This window comes from Raphanus sativus, chromosome 7, assembly GCF_000801105.2.
Source record: "Raphanus sativus cultivar WK10039 chromosome 7, ASM80110v3, whole genome shotgun sequence".
Taxonomy (NCBI): domain Eukaryota; kingdom Viridiplantae; phylum Streptophyta; class Magnoliopsida; order Brassicales; family Brassicaceae; genus Raphanus; species Raphanus sativus.
Genome location: NC_079517.1, coordinates 2932241 through 2948629, shown reverse-complemented (window position 1 = coordinate 2948629; position 16389 = coordinate 2932241). Strand labels below are relative to the sequence as shown.

Sequence of the window (16389 nt, the reverse complement as noted above, 5' to 3'; positions counted from 1 at the left end):
GCGTACGTTATTAAATCAATCAATAATGCGACGATTGATCACTTATCCAAAACAGAATCTACAAATTACGCATCCGTAGCCGTCGGATTTGTCCTATTTGCCACGTGGCATACTGTGGGTGGTTTGGAGATAAAGACGAGTTTGTTCAGGTGCGTGTGTGAACTTTCATCGTATGCTAATATATACTCTGTCTTCTTCTTCTTTCTCAGAGAAGTGGATTCGACAAAAAAAATATTTATCGGAAGGAAGTAGAGAATCTCCTTTGAACTCTAGATCTGAGGTAATGGCGATGCGAGCAGCTATAAGAGCGTGCGTTTCCTCTAATTCTTCAGGCTTCTTATCACGTCATTTACATGTAAGAGGAAAAAAACCTTAGTCCTTAGATCTCTTCTTTTTTAATCCTTTCACGGTTTCTGATGCTATTAAGTGTTAAAAGTTGGTCGTTAAGTGACTTGCAGAGAAAATCGTGCTCAATTGTAGTTTTCTCAAGAGTTTTGTGTTGAAATTGCTTTTGATTTAAAAGTTGATCTGTCTTCTTTTGTTTGATCCTTTCACGGTTTCTGATGCTATTAAGCCTTTGTAGCAAGAGCTTTCAGATCTACTATTTCACTAAAATTGATTAAGTTTAAAAGCTTTGGTGTTAAAGAACCCGTGTTGTGGTGGATGTGATCAGAGACCCGTGCATGACTGTAACGTGTTACGAACATTGGGAAAGTACAACGGTCCGGTCTGATTATTATTAGCCAGTTATTAGATTTTCCCTTGGAAACGAAAAAACTACAAGGTGTCCCTTTCTTGATATTAATAAACGGCAGGATGTTTGACTTGTCAATCTTATGTTTTGGGCCTCTCTAAACCATCTTATTAAGAGTTTAGGCTTTGCCAAAAATAAAAAGAGTTTGGGCTTTGATTAGTTTACTAATCGAGTGGTCTCTTTTTGATGCTTTCAGAGCTTTTACTTTTTATGCATTTTTCATCTCTGAAATGGGTGTATTTATATGTACAAGTTACATGTTAAATAGCTTTATGAACTGCGTATGAAACAGGCTTCTTCTGGTGATAGCAAAAAGATCGTTGGAGTTTTCTACAAAGCCAACGAATACGCTACAAAGAATCCTAACTTTCTTGGCTGCGTCGAGAATGCTTTAGGAATCCGCAGCTGGCTAGAGTCACAGGGACACCACTACATTGTCACTGACGACAAAGAAGGTCCAGACTGCGGTAATGATTCATTCAAATAGTTTATAATGATTAACACAAAAATCTATATGGTGTCTCGCTTATGCTATATTTTTTATGATTGGCAGAACTGGAGAAGCATATCCCTGACCTTCACGTCCTAATATCCACCCCCTTCCACCCGGCTTACGTCACTGCCGAAAGAATCAAGAAGGCCAAGAACCTTCAGCTTCTCCTCACAGCCGGTATCGGATCCGACCACATCGATCTGCAGGCTGCTGCAGCTGCTGGTCTGACGGTGGCTGAAGTCACGGGAAGCAACGTTGTCTCCGTGGCGGAAGACGAGCTCATGAGGATCCTGATCCTCATGCGCAACTTCGTGCCGGGGTACAACCAAGTCGTCAACGGGGAGTGGAACGTCGCTGGCATTGCCTACCGAGCGTACGATCTGGAAGGCAAGACGGTGGGAACAGTGGGAGCTGGTAGGATCGGGAAGCTGTTGCTGCAGAGGCTGAAGCCGTTCGGGTGCAACTTGTTGTACCACGACAGGCTCCAGATGGGACCCGAGATGGAGAAGGAAACTGGCGCAAAGTATGTTGAGAGTCTTGGTGAGATGCTCCCTAAATGCGACGTTGTGGTCGTCAACACCCCTCTCACGGAGAAGACAAGGTAAAGTAAAATATAACAACAACACGCGAGTTTCGACTTGTTACGTGTGATTTGATTCAAATGGGATCTTGTTTTCATGCAGAGGGATGTTCAACAGAGAGTTGATAGGGAAAATGAAGAAAGGCGTTTTGATTGTAAACAACGCAAGAGGAGCCATCATGGATAGGCAAGCGGTGGTTGAGGCGGTGGAGAGCGGACACATCGGAGGGTACAGCGGAGACGTGTGGGACCCGCAGCCGGCTCCTAAGGACCATCCATGGCGTTACATGCCTAACCAAGCCATGACTCCTCACATCTCTGGCACCACCATTGATGCACAGGTAAATATATATGTTAAACGAATCATATATGATCCAGATGTTTACATGTCGTTTGGTCACACTAGTAATCTGCAAGAGTCTTGTGCTTTGAATCTTAACAATGATATATTTTTTTCTGCTTTGGTTAATCAATCAGCTACGATATGCGGCGGGGACGAAAGATATGTTGGAGAAGTATTTTAAGGGAGAAGACTTCCCTGCTCAGAACTACATCGTTAAGGACGGTGAACTTGCTCCTCAGTACAGGTAAGCTTGTTTCCAACTCTATGTAATCAAGTCTTGTTGTATCCGAAGGACAAAAGCTTACGGTCTATTAAATAAATTCCACTCCTTTGTCCATTTGAAGACTTTGTAATAAAACCAACAAGACATATATGTAACGTTACTATGTCATGACATTTATCTTGAGTCTATCTTATGAGGATTTGATGATGCGCATATCTATTTGATCTTGAGAGTTGAACCGAGAATTGCTGTAGCTGGTTTAGAACTTGATTGACTGAGGGCTGGTTTAAGTATTTTGATATAATTTAAAACCGAAAATGAACCGGCTTGACACACACCTGGTTATGCACACTCACACCGACGATGATCCAACTAGGCTATTACGACAACATTTGTATAATGTTGTAGAGCGTGGGTCCATCCATGTTTGTACTAATATTTAATTTTTATCGACAACTATATCAATCAATATTATGGGTATTAAAACTTGTTATTATATTGTTTTCATTTTCTCTTGATGGAGAGAGTAGAGAGTTCGATGGATGTTTTGAATCTTTTGATTAGTTTTTGATTCATAAACTCAACCGGAATGGTGACAATTTTTTATCAAAAGATATGCACAATCACAATCATTAAACGAACAAAACATAGTATTATAAGTCTCTAATGATTGAATAAGAAAATGTTGAGTAAAGAAATGCTTTTCATTTTCTCATCATCATCATCATCATTGTCTTATTTTTTTAAGAATTAAAGTTGCATTGAAATTACATATATCTCGTAATCATTGTTTATTTGATAACTCTAGATACCAAATTTCATGACAGTGTTAACATACAATTAAAAAGACAGCATTATCCGAAAGTTATCTCGTTACAAAACTTTGCTATATATAAACTTTTTCTTTATCAACTTAAACCTAAGACCACACACTATTTTCACTCGTCAAAACTCCAATCTTACAAATGATTCAAGCTGATTATTATATGCATGTTTCTGACCAACCATATCTTGTTCTATTCACTAAAGAAGTATAATTTATGATTCAGTGCTCCTAGACCAACCATATCTTGTTCTATTCACCAAAAATGTAGATATTTAAAGTCATCGTTATCAACATTCATGATAAAACTTTTAGAAAAAAAAACATTCATGATAAAAGGTAAAAATTAGAGAACATTGCTGGATGAAAACCATTACTAAGAGATTATGCTAAATTAGTAGATTCACAGCGACTAGTCGACAGTTGACAAGAATGTTTTTGGCGCTGGAATGTCATTATAAAGAAAATATAATCAAACAAAATAAACATAATAATCGCTAAAGTATAAAACAAAATCGACCCAAAAAAAAAGAGAAAGTGAATTTTATTTGGAAATAATATATTCAGTCGAGAGGAAATTTTGGGGAGTAATATACGTGAAAAAAAAACATCAATTTCAACCGCGATGCAATCACTTATACGACACCGCATCGAGCCACATCATGAGAATACGACGTCGCTTAAAAGCTCACCATATTAATAATTAGTCGTCTTCAACAAATAAAGACGTCTCTCTTTCTCTCTCTCACTCGTTTTCTCGCAGTTCAAATTTCATTTCCTTAATTTTAGATATCTAAGGTCGGCGATATTCGTGTCCACGGCGTTTCGCTGCTCCGCCGTCAGTTTTCCTACTCAGAGGCTGCCACTGCTTGATTCGCCGGTAAACTGTCCCCGTTTTCGGTAAACGCATAATGCAAACCTTAGAACTAGTATAGGTAGTTATTCATATGCGTATTTTTCTCTGGAACTAGAAAACTTCTAGGATTTGGTATCGCGAGGACTCTCCGGAGAGTGTATCGAGTGAGATCCTGGTGTTTGCTGCTGTGATTGTTAAATTTGGTTCGAAATGTAGATCTATGCCCTTTTTTTTCCTGTTGAAGTTGACAAGTAGAGTTACCTAGTTTTCTTCTTAGTATGATGTTTTTCTGGTGGCTGCTTCAAACTCCTTTATATACTTGGAACTCATCAAGATCTGTGAGAGTAGTTTGATTTCGAAGGACCTAGAAACGGATTTGAGTCTCTCACTTTAGTGTCAGTATTACGAAAATTCAATACCGTCTAGACTGTGAAGTCAATGTAGGTTATGATTTTGATCTTCATCTACTTGATCATAGCCCTTTCTTCTTGCAGTCGAATCACTGTTATTTCTTTTTTCGATGGGTGACTTATTTCTAGTTCTTGACGCAGGTAACTGTCTTCACGTATGTGGCCACTAATACTTTACAAGATTTGAGTTCTCTTCCTGTATCTGAGAAGATGAGTGAATGTAAAGCAAGCTTAACTAAGCCTTGCGTTGGGAAATTGAATGGAAAATCTGAAGATAGACCATTACCAAGCTCTGTGGTTTTGAATCCCAGTGTTGTAGAAACAGAGAACCCCGAGGCAGAGATAGCTATTGTGGAAGTTGAATATATTGAGTCCGAGAACTTGAATAATGTTGACGATGCTGATTCTCTTCTCCAGGTATCTTTCCTGTTTTGTGTTTCTGTGTTATCGTTATATTAACCCCCCCCCATTAGCGTCAGTACAATCGTTTGTCCATAACTCTGATGAAACTGTTACATCCAATATGCTTTTTAGCAAGGCTAATCAGTTTGGTCTCATTTTTTTTTTCAGTCGGTCCTAGCTGGTCTTGACTCCAAGGATTGGATATCAGTCTGTGACGCTCTTAATAATGTTCGTCGCCTTTCTTTATTCCACAAGGAAGCAATGCTGCATCTGCTGTAAGCCATCTTCTCTTTATCATCTCTTAAAAGTAGATTGAAAAACTGGAAGTCTCATCTGACATATGATAAATTCTTAAACAGCGAAAAAGTGATCCCACTCGTCGTGAAATCGCTGAAAAATCCTAGAAGCGCCGTATGCAAAACCGCTTGCATGACATCTGCGGACATCTTCAGTGCATATAACGACCATATAACAGATCTGTTGGATTCTCTGGTAACTCTTTTTGTCTTTTTCTTACTCTCTTTCACTGTGTACGTACGTTGATGGAACTTTACTTTGTTCTGATAACGTTTCATACATTAATGCTCTCAGCTTACTCAACTCCTCCTCAAATCATCCCAAGACAAAAGGTTTGTCTGCGAGGCAGCAGACAAAGCTTTAACATCAATGACAAGCTACGTTTCCCCAACTTTGCTATTACCAAAGCTGCAGCCTTGTCTCAAGAACAGGAATCCTCGGATCCGCGCAAAAGCGTCATTATGCTTTTCCCGAAGTGTACCCCGACTGGTAATACAAGTTCAACTTCTGTTCTTTCCATAAAGATCCCTTAACTTGTTATGTAACAATTCCAACAACTCCTTGCGCTATGATATTACATATTTACAGGGCGTTGAAGGTATTAAAGAATATGGAATCGACAAACTAGTTCAGGCGGCCGCGTCTCAGCTTAGTGATCAGCTCCCTGAGTCCCGCGAGGCTGCACGGGCCGTCCTACTGGAACTTCAGACCGTGTATAAAAATGCTCATCCTCTCATCAAACCTGAGACTGCGTCATCATCATCACCATCGCAAGAGGAAGAGCAAACCCCAGAGGCAGAGTCAATTACTTGGGAGATCTTCTGCCAGTCAAAGCTGTCGGCTCTAAGCGCACAAGCCGTTCTTCGTGTCACAAATGCTGTGGCGGTGACTACTCGGGAGGGTTTGGTTACTACAGGTTCATCTTCTTCATCACAGTTATAAGCCTTCTCTACTACTTTTTTTGGATTGTCTTTTTAAACTGTCTGCTACGGATCATACGGTTACATGGTATTCTCCGGCCGTGACCCACCAAATTGGCAAATTATGGATTGAAAAAGAGAGTAAAAACCGGTTATCAAAATCTTGGTTAAATTTCTTTTTTCTTTTTGGGAGTTTTTTTCTCTTCAGTCTTCATCAGCTATTTTCTTCTTTTTAATTCATTTTTCTGTGTATATATCTATATCAAGATTTGGTAAGATAGTCCTAGTCTTTTCGTTTAATGCAAATTGGTTGATTAATACCCAACACTCAGATATATGAAGTTTTTATTAGATATAAGAATGATAACAACGTAGCTGAGATCTGAACCAATACAGAGTCAAGATAAATAGTCTCCACACCTACCAAAGTAATATCATAACCCCTTATTGTGATGAAAGAATCTGTGAGGTGAAATAATAGTAGCAACTCTCTTTTTATGTCATTTAGCTCTGTGAGAGCTCGCGGCTTCGATTAGCTGCTGCAACAACAGCATTCATAAGCGTTGCACGGAAAGAACCTTTCTCCAGTTCATGAACTCCAGCTATTGTAGTCCCGCCTGGTGAAGTAACATCATCTTTCAACACACCAGGATGCTTCCCGGTTTTGCTTACCATTGTTGCAGCTCCAAGAACCTGCCAGAGATAGCACATTAAAAGAACAAACACAGCTCAGGTTTCTCTTTTAAGTTTCGGTTATTCAATACCACACAACAAACAAACAAACCAAAAAAAGAATAGAGAAGTTGTATGGGTCGGGTTCACTGACCGTCTGTGAAGCTAAACCCAATGCGAGTTCTCGGGGTAAACCAGCAGCTACTCCTCCATCAGCTAAAGCTTCAATTGCTAAGAATATGTACGCTGGTCCACTTCCACTGTAACAAAAATTCAGATGGTAACATGATTAGTTACTTAATAACTTAAGCATTCAAAAAACCGTTGCGTACCTAAGACCAGTGACAGCATCAAACATTTTCTCATCGGCCCTTAATATCTTCCCCACCGAGCCAAACAACTTAGCAACAAGTGCTCCATCTTCTTCTGTAGCTGCTGTTCCAAGGCTCATTACTATTTCACATAAGACAAATGTTCAGCATCTGTAAGCATTTGATGGTTTTAAAGGAGAAAGGAAATCAGAAATAGAGGACTCTCAAGAGTAACTACCTGAAGCTGCCTCGCCAACTGCAGCTGGTGTATTAGGCATCACCCTTATGAATCGATCTTGACCAGACCATTCCTAGCATTAAGAGAAACAAAAGGAGACCCCTTTAAGCTTTTAATTCAAACGGAGCATGTTTGATACAAAAAAAAAATGACACTGATCGATAGAGTGATAGAACCATAGAGCTTATGGTTCAGGACTGATGAACTTGCTGTACTAACATATCTCTCTGACAATGTATACTCCTTTTCTCTACAAATATGCCAACCTGAAGATCTTTCAACTTGATCCCCGCTGCAACCGAAACAAGAACCTTATCCTTGGTCAGCGTTGACCTTACTTCCGTGATGGCCTTCTTAACTGCATAAGACAGAGTACAGCTTTTGTAGATCTCAACTATATATATACTTTGTATTCGATTGTGATTCAATAGAACACATACCAACTTGAGGTTTCACAGAGAAGATCACAACGTCACTTTCTTTAACGACCTGCCAAATTTTTCAACATCGGAATGTTACTTACTCCTGATGAAAAAAAAATCTCTAGCTTCCTCTCTATCTAAGACATACACCTAAGTAAAGGTAAAGAGAAAGAAGAGCAAACTTACTTCTTCGCTACTGGAGAAGACATTGACGCCAAAGGACTCGAAGACTTGACGGCGATTCAGATTCGAGTGGACGGCGGTGGAGATACGATTCGGAGGAAGCATCCCGGAGGCGACCACGCCTCTGGCTATACTCTCCGCCATCTTTCCAGCTCCGATGAACCCTACCTTGAAGCTCTCCGCGGAGATTGGAAGTGTCTCCATCGCAAAATAAAAAAATTATGGATTAACGATTTAGGTTTGAGTTGAGTGATGATAAATCTTATTGCTCAGGTGATCAGTGTTGTAGTGTGCACACGTGCAGATCACGTGGCTCATTGGTTTAGCAAAGCCCAATAGAACAAAAGTATACCGCTCTTATAAACGGCCCGCTTATATGACAAAATCCTTGCAAAGCTATACCAATATTTTGCAAATGTCGAATATTTTGCATTGTTAAGTAGCCGAATGTTTTCTTGCATCTGATATCAGTAAAATGTTTGTTACGACACTACAATGCTACATATAGAAATCAGTTAAACGTCATTACAAATATTTCATTACCAGCTTAAATTTTCATAGATGCAGTATTGTTGAATACTTGAATAAATAAAGGGCCCCATAAATAAATGAGTTGACCTGTACTTGAATTCCTAAATTAATAATGATGTAGTAATTCCTTCATGACGCGTGACAACAATTAGCTTCTAGAAAGGAATATAAATGTGTATACAACAAAAATCGCGTAACGTTTTTTGCGAAAAGTTTAGTCTACTTGTTTCTTTTTCTTAACAGATTCCTGTTTAAAAGAAAGATATATGGCCTAATACGACTCACGAAGATGGCTTTTATTACAAAACTGGGTCTATAACGCCTCACCTTTTCATGAATCCATTATCCATGGATCATGCATTCATGATATTATTAGCATTATATCACATGCTGACATATGCCACCCTTTCAAACACGTGTGTATTTATTTTGCAACGTAAACACAAGTTTCTCTTGTTATTCAAAGTTAACTAATTATCACCCTATGGACGGATTATCGACGTTACTTACCAAAGAAACTGATACAAAACACATGTCTAAAGGCTGTAACAAACTGCATACCGGCATGCGTGGATAATTAAATGAAAGAAAACAAAAGGTTTGCAGAAATAAATATATCACAGATCAAATACGACTACACTTGAACAAGATCATTGGCACAAATCATTAAAATATGTTAACTAGGTCGAAACTTTCAATATTTCCTTTAGTAGTTAAAGTTTACTACTGGTAAACGTATAATTTTTATGCTCATTTTCTTGACTTCATGGCTCCATTCCATATCTTTTATATGTATGTCATATGTTTACCATCAAAGAGAGACGAACGATTAGATCTAGTCTGCTATTGTGTGTTTGTGATCTTTCTCGAATTAATGTTGACCTACTTTTTATTCTGTGTGATCTTTTTTTTCTTAGACAAAATATCTTTTTTACTTGACTATATTTTGGGGCCAATAACATTAATAATCTCTTATTCTTTTTCTCCTACAACCACGATTTTTACCATATTAATAATTTTAAGTATTTGAATGATATTTAGTTCGATTTGTTACCTTTTATCATTGGCTAAAATTTACATAAAAGCCACATTTTTTTGAACAAAGCCACATATTTTCAAATGTTCTGTATGCCACTCTAGACTACAAGTACTTTACTTCTTTGGAACCATCAAGTCAACAAACAATGATCTCATTCTATAAACAAAAATTAAGTGAAACTCATTAAACAAAAAGAAATTTAAGTAAATCTCGACCTATAAATAAAGTCTTGCGAAAACAATGTGAAGAAACACACACAAGCATGTCAGTTTCACCATTACCTCCTCATCATGTGGTTCTCTTCCCTTACATGTCAAAGGGTCACACCATCCCTCTCCTCCAATTCGCCCGTCTCCTCCTCCGTCACCGCCGTGTCATCTCCTCCTCCAACGACGGCGAAGAGCCATCCATGTCCATCACCATCTTCACCACCCCACAAAACCAACCTTTCGTCTCAAACTTCCTCTCCGACGCCACACCAACCATCAAAATAATCTCCCTCCCTTTCCCGGAAAACATCGCCGGAATCCCTCCCGGCGTCGAAAGCACCGACAAGCTCCCTTCCATGTCGCTCTACGTGCCTTTCACGCGTGCGACCAAATCTCTCCAGCCTCTCTTCGAAGAAACGCTCAAGAATCTTCCACGAGTCACGTTCATGGTCTCCGATGGATTCCTATGGTGGACACTGGACTCCGCCGCTAAGTTCCAGATCCCGAGACTCGCCTTCTTCGGCATGAACTCCTACGCACCGGCTCTCTACAAATCCATCTCCGTACACCAACTCTTTACTAAACCGGGAATTGTTAAATCCGATACCGAACCGGTTACTGTACCGGATTTCCCGTGGATCCGGGTTAAGAAGTGCGACTTCGACCCGGTTTGTACCGAACCGGATCAATCCGGTCCAGAGTTCGATTTACTCATTGACCAATTAATGTCTACTGCGAAGAGCCGTGGAGTTATAGTAAACAGTTTTTACGAGCTGGAGTCAACGTTCGTTGACTACCGGCTAGGTTGTAAGGGTGAGCCCAAGCCGTGGTGTGTTGGGCCATTGTGCTTGGTAAATCCTCTTAAACCGGAAGGTGTTAAACCGAGTTGGATTGTATGGTTGGACCGGAAGCGAGAGGAAAGATGTCCGGTTTTGTACGTGGCCTTTGGAACGCAGGCTGAGATATCGAACGAGCAGCTCAAGGAAATAGCCTTAGGCTTGGAAGATTCAAAGGTATGTAAAATAGTAAAAAAAATGTATTAAAATCATTGAAACTCCATAAACTGTACTTTTCAAACTGTTCGACATAACTCCATGCAAATAATATTGGGGGTCTTATTGGATTGGGATATTTAGTAGAATTGAATATAAATGTAAGTTGTTGTATCAAACTGTTCGACATAACTCCATGCAAATAATTTCTGTAGTTGTATCCACCAATATAAAATTTAGTTTAGAATGTGAAAACATAAAAGTAGTTGACATTAACTACAGGGCGTTATCCATAAATTAAATGGACTGACAATGAACATTATTTTGTTTAATAATAAAGGTAAGCTTCTTGTGGGTCGCGAGAATGAACGTGGAAGAAATGACTGGAGAACTAGGGTTCGAGAAGAGAGTGAAACAGCATGGGATGATTGTTAGAGATTGGGTGGACCAATGGGAGATATTGCAACATGAAAGTGTGAAAGGGTTTTTAAGCCATTGCGGTTGGAACTCGGCGCAAGAGAGTATATGCGCCGGGATTCCCCTGCTGGCCTGGCCAATGATGGCCGAGCAGCCACTCAATGCTAAGTTAGTCGTGGAGGAGCTAAAGGTCGGAGTAAGAATCGAAACAGAAGATGGAACTCTCAAAGGGTTCGTGTCAAGAGAGGAAGTTAGTCAAAAGGTATTATATAACAAAATTGAATGAAACTTAATGAATATTGTTGGCTTTCAGTTATGATATTTTATTATTGGTACAAATATAGGTTAAAGAGTTGATGGAAGGAGAGATGGGGAAGACTGCGAGAAAGAATGTGAAAGAGTATGCAGAAAAGGCTAGAAAAGCTTTGGCTCAAGGGACTGGTTCGTCCTGGAAGAATTTGAATTCGCTTCTTGAAGAAGTATGCAAGAGTAGAGAGACAAATGATGTTAACTAATAAGCTGTCAAGCGATGATTTAGAGAGCAGTGACTCTATAAGCTCATCATAACCTTATTGTTCTTCTGTGATCCGATAGTGATTTTTCTATGCGAAAACAATATATCATATGAGAAAAAATCATATAATATAACATTAAGACAGTTTAAGAACATTGTATTTGTTTTACTCTACACTCTTTTGCTATATCTAACATTCTCAAACCAACACAAAAAAAACGAAAATATTAGAAGTTGAAATTTTATTTCCTAACACTATTCACCATCTAAAAAATCAAACATGTCACAGTTTTAATCTTCTTTATCCATTGAGAAATCAGGCTCATCTGGTTTGAATAGTTGAGGCATTTTCAAACTATTCGAAGATCCATCTTTCTTACCACCACTACTACTACTCGAAGCCTTTTGATGTGTGCCTCTTCTCGTGTTTGCTGCGAATTTAGACGCCAACATTGTTGCTCCAAAGTTTTGGCTGTTGTTTGTGTTGTCCGCAGATAGTCTCTCACCTTCAAAATCATCATCGTCGCTTCCATAGTAGTATTCTCTGTTTTCTTCTTCGTTGTAGCCTGTCTCATCTGTGTAATAGTACCCGCTACTCTCATGCAAGCTGAGCTCTTTCGCGAGCTTTCTTCGCTTGTAACGTCTCCATGCGGATTGCACAAAACAAGCTCCCCATGCACGCCACTGATGTGAGTAGTACCTGAAACATTGGACGTATATGAGATTTGATTGATTCATTCATGCCATTATTGGCTGGTTTGAAATTTTGGGAGCTATAGACAAAATTTAGGGGTATTATACATATATGCAAAAAAAATTATAAAATTTTGGATCTATATATATATATATGTAATTTTTTGAGGTATATCATTCGAGGCCCGGTTCTGCATCATTGGATGCTATAAATGGTGTACCTGAAAGCATGTTGCAGCTTTTTGCTTTGAAGACGTTTGAACTGATGAGCAACAAACTTGAGATCCTCTGCGCTTAAGGCAAAAGCTTCAACCTCAGAGAGCGCACGGACGCTTCGGGTTGAAGACGGAAAATTAAGCGTAGAGTTTGGCATTAAGGCCCATGTAAGAAGCTCTTCGCCACAGAAATCACCAGGTCTTAGAGTCGTGGAGTTAAAGAAACCAGATCTTCCTCCGTTTGTTGTTGAGCTCTCTATTTGTCCTCTGATCACAAAGAGCATCTCATCAACAGGATCACCTTCACGGAATATGTAGGTCCCTGCCGTGCTCAAAGATGAGACAAGGCATCCGCATATAGCGTCAAGAAGTTGGTCATCCATTTGAGAGAAGAACGGGACCTGTACTTAGCAAAACATTGTGATTTAATTTATGGAATGATAAACAATTCAAATCTTGTGGGGACAGAGTTGATGTATGTACCCTGCGGACAAGAGCGAGACAGAGATGGCGTTGGATTTCGCGGCGTAGGTCAGTAGGTAAAGACTGGAGGATTGATTCTTCATCGACGCCTCTGGTTGCAAGCCACTTGTATTGAACGAATCTACGGACACGCTCTTGAAGCTCTGGAGGTAGTTGACGATGTCTCATCCATTCTTCAGTGTCTCGTCTCTTAACTCTCCATTCCTCAACTCTTACAGACATCGATTGTAAAGATGTCTTTCCACAAGATCTTTTGTTAGAAAAATACAAAAAAAAATAAAAATATTGAGAGTTTTTTTTAAGAATTAAGACATGAAGCTTACTTGCATGTTACCGATCAGGAGTGTGAAGAGAATCAACCCAAAAATACAAATTGTAATACAGAACAGGGTCTCGCCAAGATATACACTTGTGGTTATATTCTGGCCATAAGAACTATATAAAACAAAACCGTTAAGACAATCTTAAGATAGACACTGTAAATGTGTTGGATCAAAGAGTGTGATACCTTAGATTTCTTAAACCCCACCAAAGACAATATAAGTACTTGGACACGAAATCCGTGGTAGCGACTTGAGTGGTAAAGGCTTCAGCAAACATGCCAAACTTGAAATTTGTGGTGCTGCTTGTAGCATCACAATGAGAAAGGACCTGAGTGACGTTCTGCCAATACTGGCGCTCAGGTTGCTCTAGACTCTTGCAGTCCAAGAAGCTAGGGAGACAATCAAGAACTCTCAGGGCGTGATCTTTCTCGCATACCTTGGACCAACACGAGAACTGCCGCCCAATTGATGATAGATACCACATTGCTCCCAACACCTGAACACAAATGGAGAGACTCTTAGAAACTTATAAACGAAGAAATCTTAGAGAGCAAGAGACAGAGAATACATACGTGACTGGCGAGTATGTAGAGGAGGAGGTTGTACGCAGCTCCTGCCCATGCAGTCTTGGCGATGAACCCGGTTGTTTTTATAATCCTTTGGTTAAGTGGGAATATAATGAATGATCTTGGAATGTACTGAACGAGAACGATAAGGGCGAGAGTGCTATTTGCATGATTAGCAGTCCCGTTGGTTGCGGCTGGAATTACTAGCCATATTACAAGCTGAGATAAAAAAGATGGTCAGAACAAGCATATGAGGGTTTGATGATGGTGAAAAATATCATAACAGATACAATCAAATAATGGGGGAAAAAGTAGATAATTGCTATACAAGTAAACTACACAGAAATTTAACATGATTCAAGAATTGACTATATGATTAAATTAATATGATATTGGAGCTCGATCACAGGCTGCCCAACCGAGCCAAAATCGATCTGACCTATTAAAAGATTCTTGATCGGTATGACCAAAATGTTCAGGCCGGTTTAAGCCAACCATTAAACTCGAGGGGGCGAATTTGGGCCAATCCACACTACTCGAGCCAATTTCAAAATTTAAAATACTAAGGTTGCAAAGATATATTTTATGCTACATTATAAGATGTATATCATCTCTATCTATGTTCTTTAACCTTACACGTAAACCATTATCAACATTTCTGATCACATTATAAGAAACTAGTAGTAGGGCATGCCAACCTGGGGGAGAGGAAGCATGGCAGCCACATCGACGATGAAATCGCTCTTCAAGTACTTCATAGCGATCTCCCTCGGATCCCTGACGAGCTCGCCGCGTCCAAAAACTCTAGAGCTCCGCGCGACGAAGGCCGTTCTGAACTTCATGAAGATGTGGAGGAGGTGGAAGATATCGGCCACGGAGCGGAAGAAGGTGACCGTGGCGGCGAGGCCGACGTCGACGGAGAGGCACGCGGGGCCGCCGACGTAAGGAGCGTAGAAATAGAAAGGATCGAGGAAGAGGGCGAGGATGGAGGTGACGAGGAAGATGTGGTTCCAGTAGGTGACGATGTTGCTGTCCGGGTCCAGGATCTGGTGCCGCCATGGAAGGACTTGGCTACCGTAGTACCCGGCGACGGATCCTCGGTTCGATGCGGCGGCGGAGGTTATGGTCTCGGGGAGGAGGCAGCGGAGAGATCGGAGCTTATTCATCTTCCATGGCGGATTCCGGTGTTAATCGGATTCCGCATTAAGTGAGATAGAGAGAGAGAAATAGCGATTGATGGAGAGAGAGGTTAGGGCGATTAGCTTGCGTCGTGAATTTTTTTGTTTCGTTTTTTTTTCTTTTGATGATTATGGAAGGAGAGGATTTCTCGCGGGAAAATTGGGAGAAGGGCCGTTGAAATAGGAGGAGAAGTGTTTTTTTCAAAACAGCACACGTTGTTTCTCCTAAAACTATAAGCGGCACAACGTCTATAGTGATTAGTTGTTGTTGAACAAAAAAAAAGTGATTAGTTGTTAAAAAAATCTATGGGCCCAATATTTACAGTTGTAAAACCTATCAGCTCAATGTTCACAGCTGTTGAAACTATTAGCCCAATAGTCATTTGTTGAACGTATCGGCCCAATTATCAGGTTACTAATCATATTATTTGTTTAAAATTGTGGGTGTTACTCTATTGTTATTACTAAAAGAAAATATATTTTTAATCAAAAGTTTTTTTTTCCAACTGAGTTTTCATTGATAACCTTGTATCTTACAAGGGTGGAATACTAATTGTATCTTACAAGGGTGAAATACTAATGCCAACTTCCCCAAAATCAAAAGGTTACTCTATTGACTATTGTTATACTGTTTTTTTTCTTAATAACAAGTGGATGTCTCTATCGGCCCAGTTGTTAGTGTTATACTGTATTGTTAGGCAAATTCTAGACTGACAAAATAGCGACAATTGAACTTTTTAACAAAAAATCGAACTTAGCACCAATGTTGATACATGGTTAATTCCAAAATAATTGTCAATAGACTACCACAACTTGATTAAGGGACAACAACTTCCATCATATCATATTTTCTTTTTTCCTTCAAAGAAAATTCATGGCTCTGTAGTTCTAACCTCAGCCACATAACGAGTTTTCTTTGTATATTCAAAAGAGACTGCTGAGCCACACGTCTTTGGACGTTGAATTTACGTAATTTTGGAACAATGATGTAATCCAAAGTTTCCAACTAGGAATTCATGGGTCTACAAATCTTATGTTGGTTAAACATTACTATTACCGAATAATTTAGGATACCTAATAATTTCACTATCTACGATTCGATTGTGGCTGTTATTAAGTATGATCTCGTGTATGAGATTTGAAATGTTTACAAATATTAAATTATTGAATCCGACGGGATCCAGTTCTTTCTATCCCACTTTTTGGCACTATGATACCGTAACCTAATTAATTAACATAATTATATATTATTGAAATTCTCTTCTTTCTTTATGTAGTAGACTATACGAAAATTATCTTATT

At 39.5% G+C, this 16389-nt stretch overlaps 5 protein-coding genes across 6 annotated transcripts; 3 read left to right on the top strand and 2 right to left on the bottom strand.

The window, feature by feature from the left end:
- Window positions 1-196: 196 nt before the first annotated feature.
- LOC108818206 (formate dehydrogenase, chloroplastic/mitochondrial) lies at window positions 197-2601 on the top strand. The gene is made up of 5 exons (XM_018591103.2): window positions 197-355; window positions 1047-1221; window positions 1308-1848; window positions 1931-2168; window positions 2305-2601. The coding sequence occupies exons 1-5, from the start codon at window positions 284-286 to the stop codon at window positions 2416-2418; spliced, it is 1140 nt and encodes a 379-aa protein (XP_018446605.1). The 5' UTR covers window positions 197-283; the 3' UTR covers window positions 2419-2601.
- A 1339-nt stretch (window positions 2602-3940) lies between these two features.
- LOC108818440 (uncharacterized) lies at window positions 3941-6293 on the top strand. Of its 2 annotated transcripts, none has more exons than XM_056991063.1 (6): window positions 3941-4096; window positions 4624-4899; window positions 5053-5159; window positions 5244-5376; window positions 5476-5670; window positions 5770-6293. In XM_056991063.1, the coding sequence occupies exons 2-6, from the start codon at window positions 4693-4695 to the stop codon at window positions 6121-6123; spliced, it is 996 nt and encodes a 331-aa protein (XP_056847043.1). In that variant the 5' UTR covers window positions 3941-4096; window positions 4624-4692; the 3' UTR covers window positions 6124-6293. The 2 variants fall into 2 exon arrangements, with proteins under 2 accessions (XP_056847043.1, XP_018446913.1); XM_018591411.2 differs by having other exon boundaries at window positions 3962-4116.
- Window positions 6294-6429: 136 nt separating this feature from the next.
- Window positions 6430-8177, bottom strand: LOC108818441 (pyrroline-5-carboxylate reductase). Its single transcript, XM_018591412.2, has 7 exons — window positions 7931-8177; window positions 7763-7811; window positions 7589-7680; window positions 7323-7395; window positions 7106-7226; window positions 6928-7033; window positions 6430-6794 (listed from the first exon to the last, which is right to left on the bottom strand). The coding sequence occupies exons 1-7, from the start codon at window positions 8129-8131 to the stop codon at window positions 6606-6608; spliced, it is 831 nt and encodes a 276-aa protein (XP_018446914.2). The 5' UTR covers window positions 8132-8177; the 3' UTR covers window positions 6430-6605.
- Window positions 8178-9588: 1411 nt separating this feature from the next.
- LOC108817102 (UDP-glycosyltransferase 90A1) lies at window positions 9589-11784 on the top strand. Its single transcript, XM_018589705.2, has 3 exons — window positions 9589-10719; window positions 11039-11377; window positions 11460-11784. The coding sequence occupies exons 1-3, from the start codon at window positions 9760-9762 to the stop codon at window positions 11628-11630; spliced, it is 1470 nt and encodes a 489-aa protein (XP_018445207.1). The 5' UTR covers window positions 9589-9759; the 3' UTR covers window positions 11631-11784.
- On the bottom strand, window positions 11743-15161 carry LOC108814406 (cyclic nucleotide-gated ion channel 18). The gene is made up of 7 exons (XM_018586969.2): window positions 14608-15161; window positions 13916-14128; window positions 13529-13839; window positions 13344-13455; window positions 13021-13257; window positions 12544-12938; window positions 11743-12329 (listed from the first exon to the last, which is right to left on the bottom strand). Exons 1-7 carry the CDS (start codon window positions 15073-15075, stop codon window positions 11921-11923), a joined length of 2145 nt encoding a protein of 714 aa, XP_018442471.2. The 5' UTR covers window positions 15076-15161; the 3' UTR covers window positions 11743-11920.
- Between the last annotated feature and the right edge of the window lie 1228 nt (window positions 15162-16389).

What these genes read in the sequence shown, in the direction of transcription:
- LOC108818440 (XM_056991063.1), top strand. Translation starts at nt 4,693, where the DNA reads ATGAGTGAATGTAAAGCAAGCTTAACTAAGCCTTGCGTTGGGAAATTG. An exon ending in CAGATCTGTTGGATTCTCTG is followed by an intron (nt 5,377 to 5,475) that starts GTAACTCTTTTT and finishes TAATGCTCTCAG; the next exon opens with CTTACTCAACTCCTCCTCAA. An exon ending in CCCGAAGTGTACCCCGACTG is followed by an intron (nt 5,671 to 5,769) that starts GTAATACAAGTT and finishes ACATATTTACAG; the next exon opens with GGCGTTGAAGGTATTAAAGA.
- LOC108818441 (XM_018591412.2), bottom strand. Translation starts at nt 8,131, where the DNA reads ATGGAGACACTTCCAATCTCCGCGGAGAGCTTCAAGGTAGGGTTCATC. An exon ending in TCAAGTTGAAAGATCTTCAG is followed by an intron (nt 7,396 to 7,588) that starts GTTGGCATATTT and finishes TCTTAATGCTAG; the next exon opens with GAATGGTCTGGTCAAGATCG. An exon ending in GATGCTGTCACTGGTCTTAG is followed by an intron (nt 7,034 to 7,105) that starts GTACGCAACGGT and finishes TTTTTGTTACAG; the next exon opens with TGGAAGTGGACCAGCGTACA.
- LOC108814406 (XM_018586969.2), bottom strand. Translation starts at nt 15,075, where the DNA reads ATGAATAAGCTCCGATCTCTCCGCTGCCTCCTCCCCGAGACCATAACC. An exon ending in TGGGGTTTAAGAAATCTAAG is followed by an intron (nt 13,456 to 13,528) that starts GTATCACACTCT and finishes TGTTTTATATAG; the next exon opens with TTCTTATGGCCAGAATATAA. An exon ending in GTCTCGCTCTTGTCCGCAGG is followed by an intron (nt 12,939 to 13,020) that starts GTACATACATCA and finishes TGCTAAGTACAG; the next exon opens with GTCCCGTTCTTCTCTCAAAT.
- LOC108817102 (XM_018589705.2), top strand. Translation starts at nt 9,760, where the DNA reads ATGTCAGTTTCACCATTACCTCCTCATCATGTGGTTCTCTTCCCTTAC. An exon ending in TAGGCTTGGAAGATTCAAAG is followed by an intron (nt 10,720 to 11,038) that starts GTATGTAAAATA and finishes TTAATAATAAAG; the next exon opens with GTAAGCTTCTTGTGGGTCGC. An exon ending in GAGAGGAAGTTAGTCAAAAG is followed by an intron (nt 11,378 to 11,459) that starts GTATTATATAAC and finishes GTACAAATATAG; the next exon opens with GTTAAAGAGTTGATGGAAGG.
- LOC108818206 (XM_018591103.2), top strand. Translation starts at nt 284, where the DNA reads ATGGCGATGCGAGCAGCTATAAGAGCGTGCGTTTCCTCTAATTCTTCA. An exon ending in CAAAGAAGGTCCAGACTGCG is followed by an intron (nt 1,222 to 1,307) that starts GTAATGATTCAT and finishes TATGATTGGCAG; the next exon opens with AACTGGAGAAGCATATCCCT. An exon ending in GCACCACCATTGATGCACAG is followed by an intron (nt 2,169 to 2,304) that starts GTAAATATATAT and finishes TTAATCAATCAG; the next exon opens with CTACGATATGCGGCGGGGAC.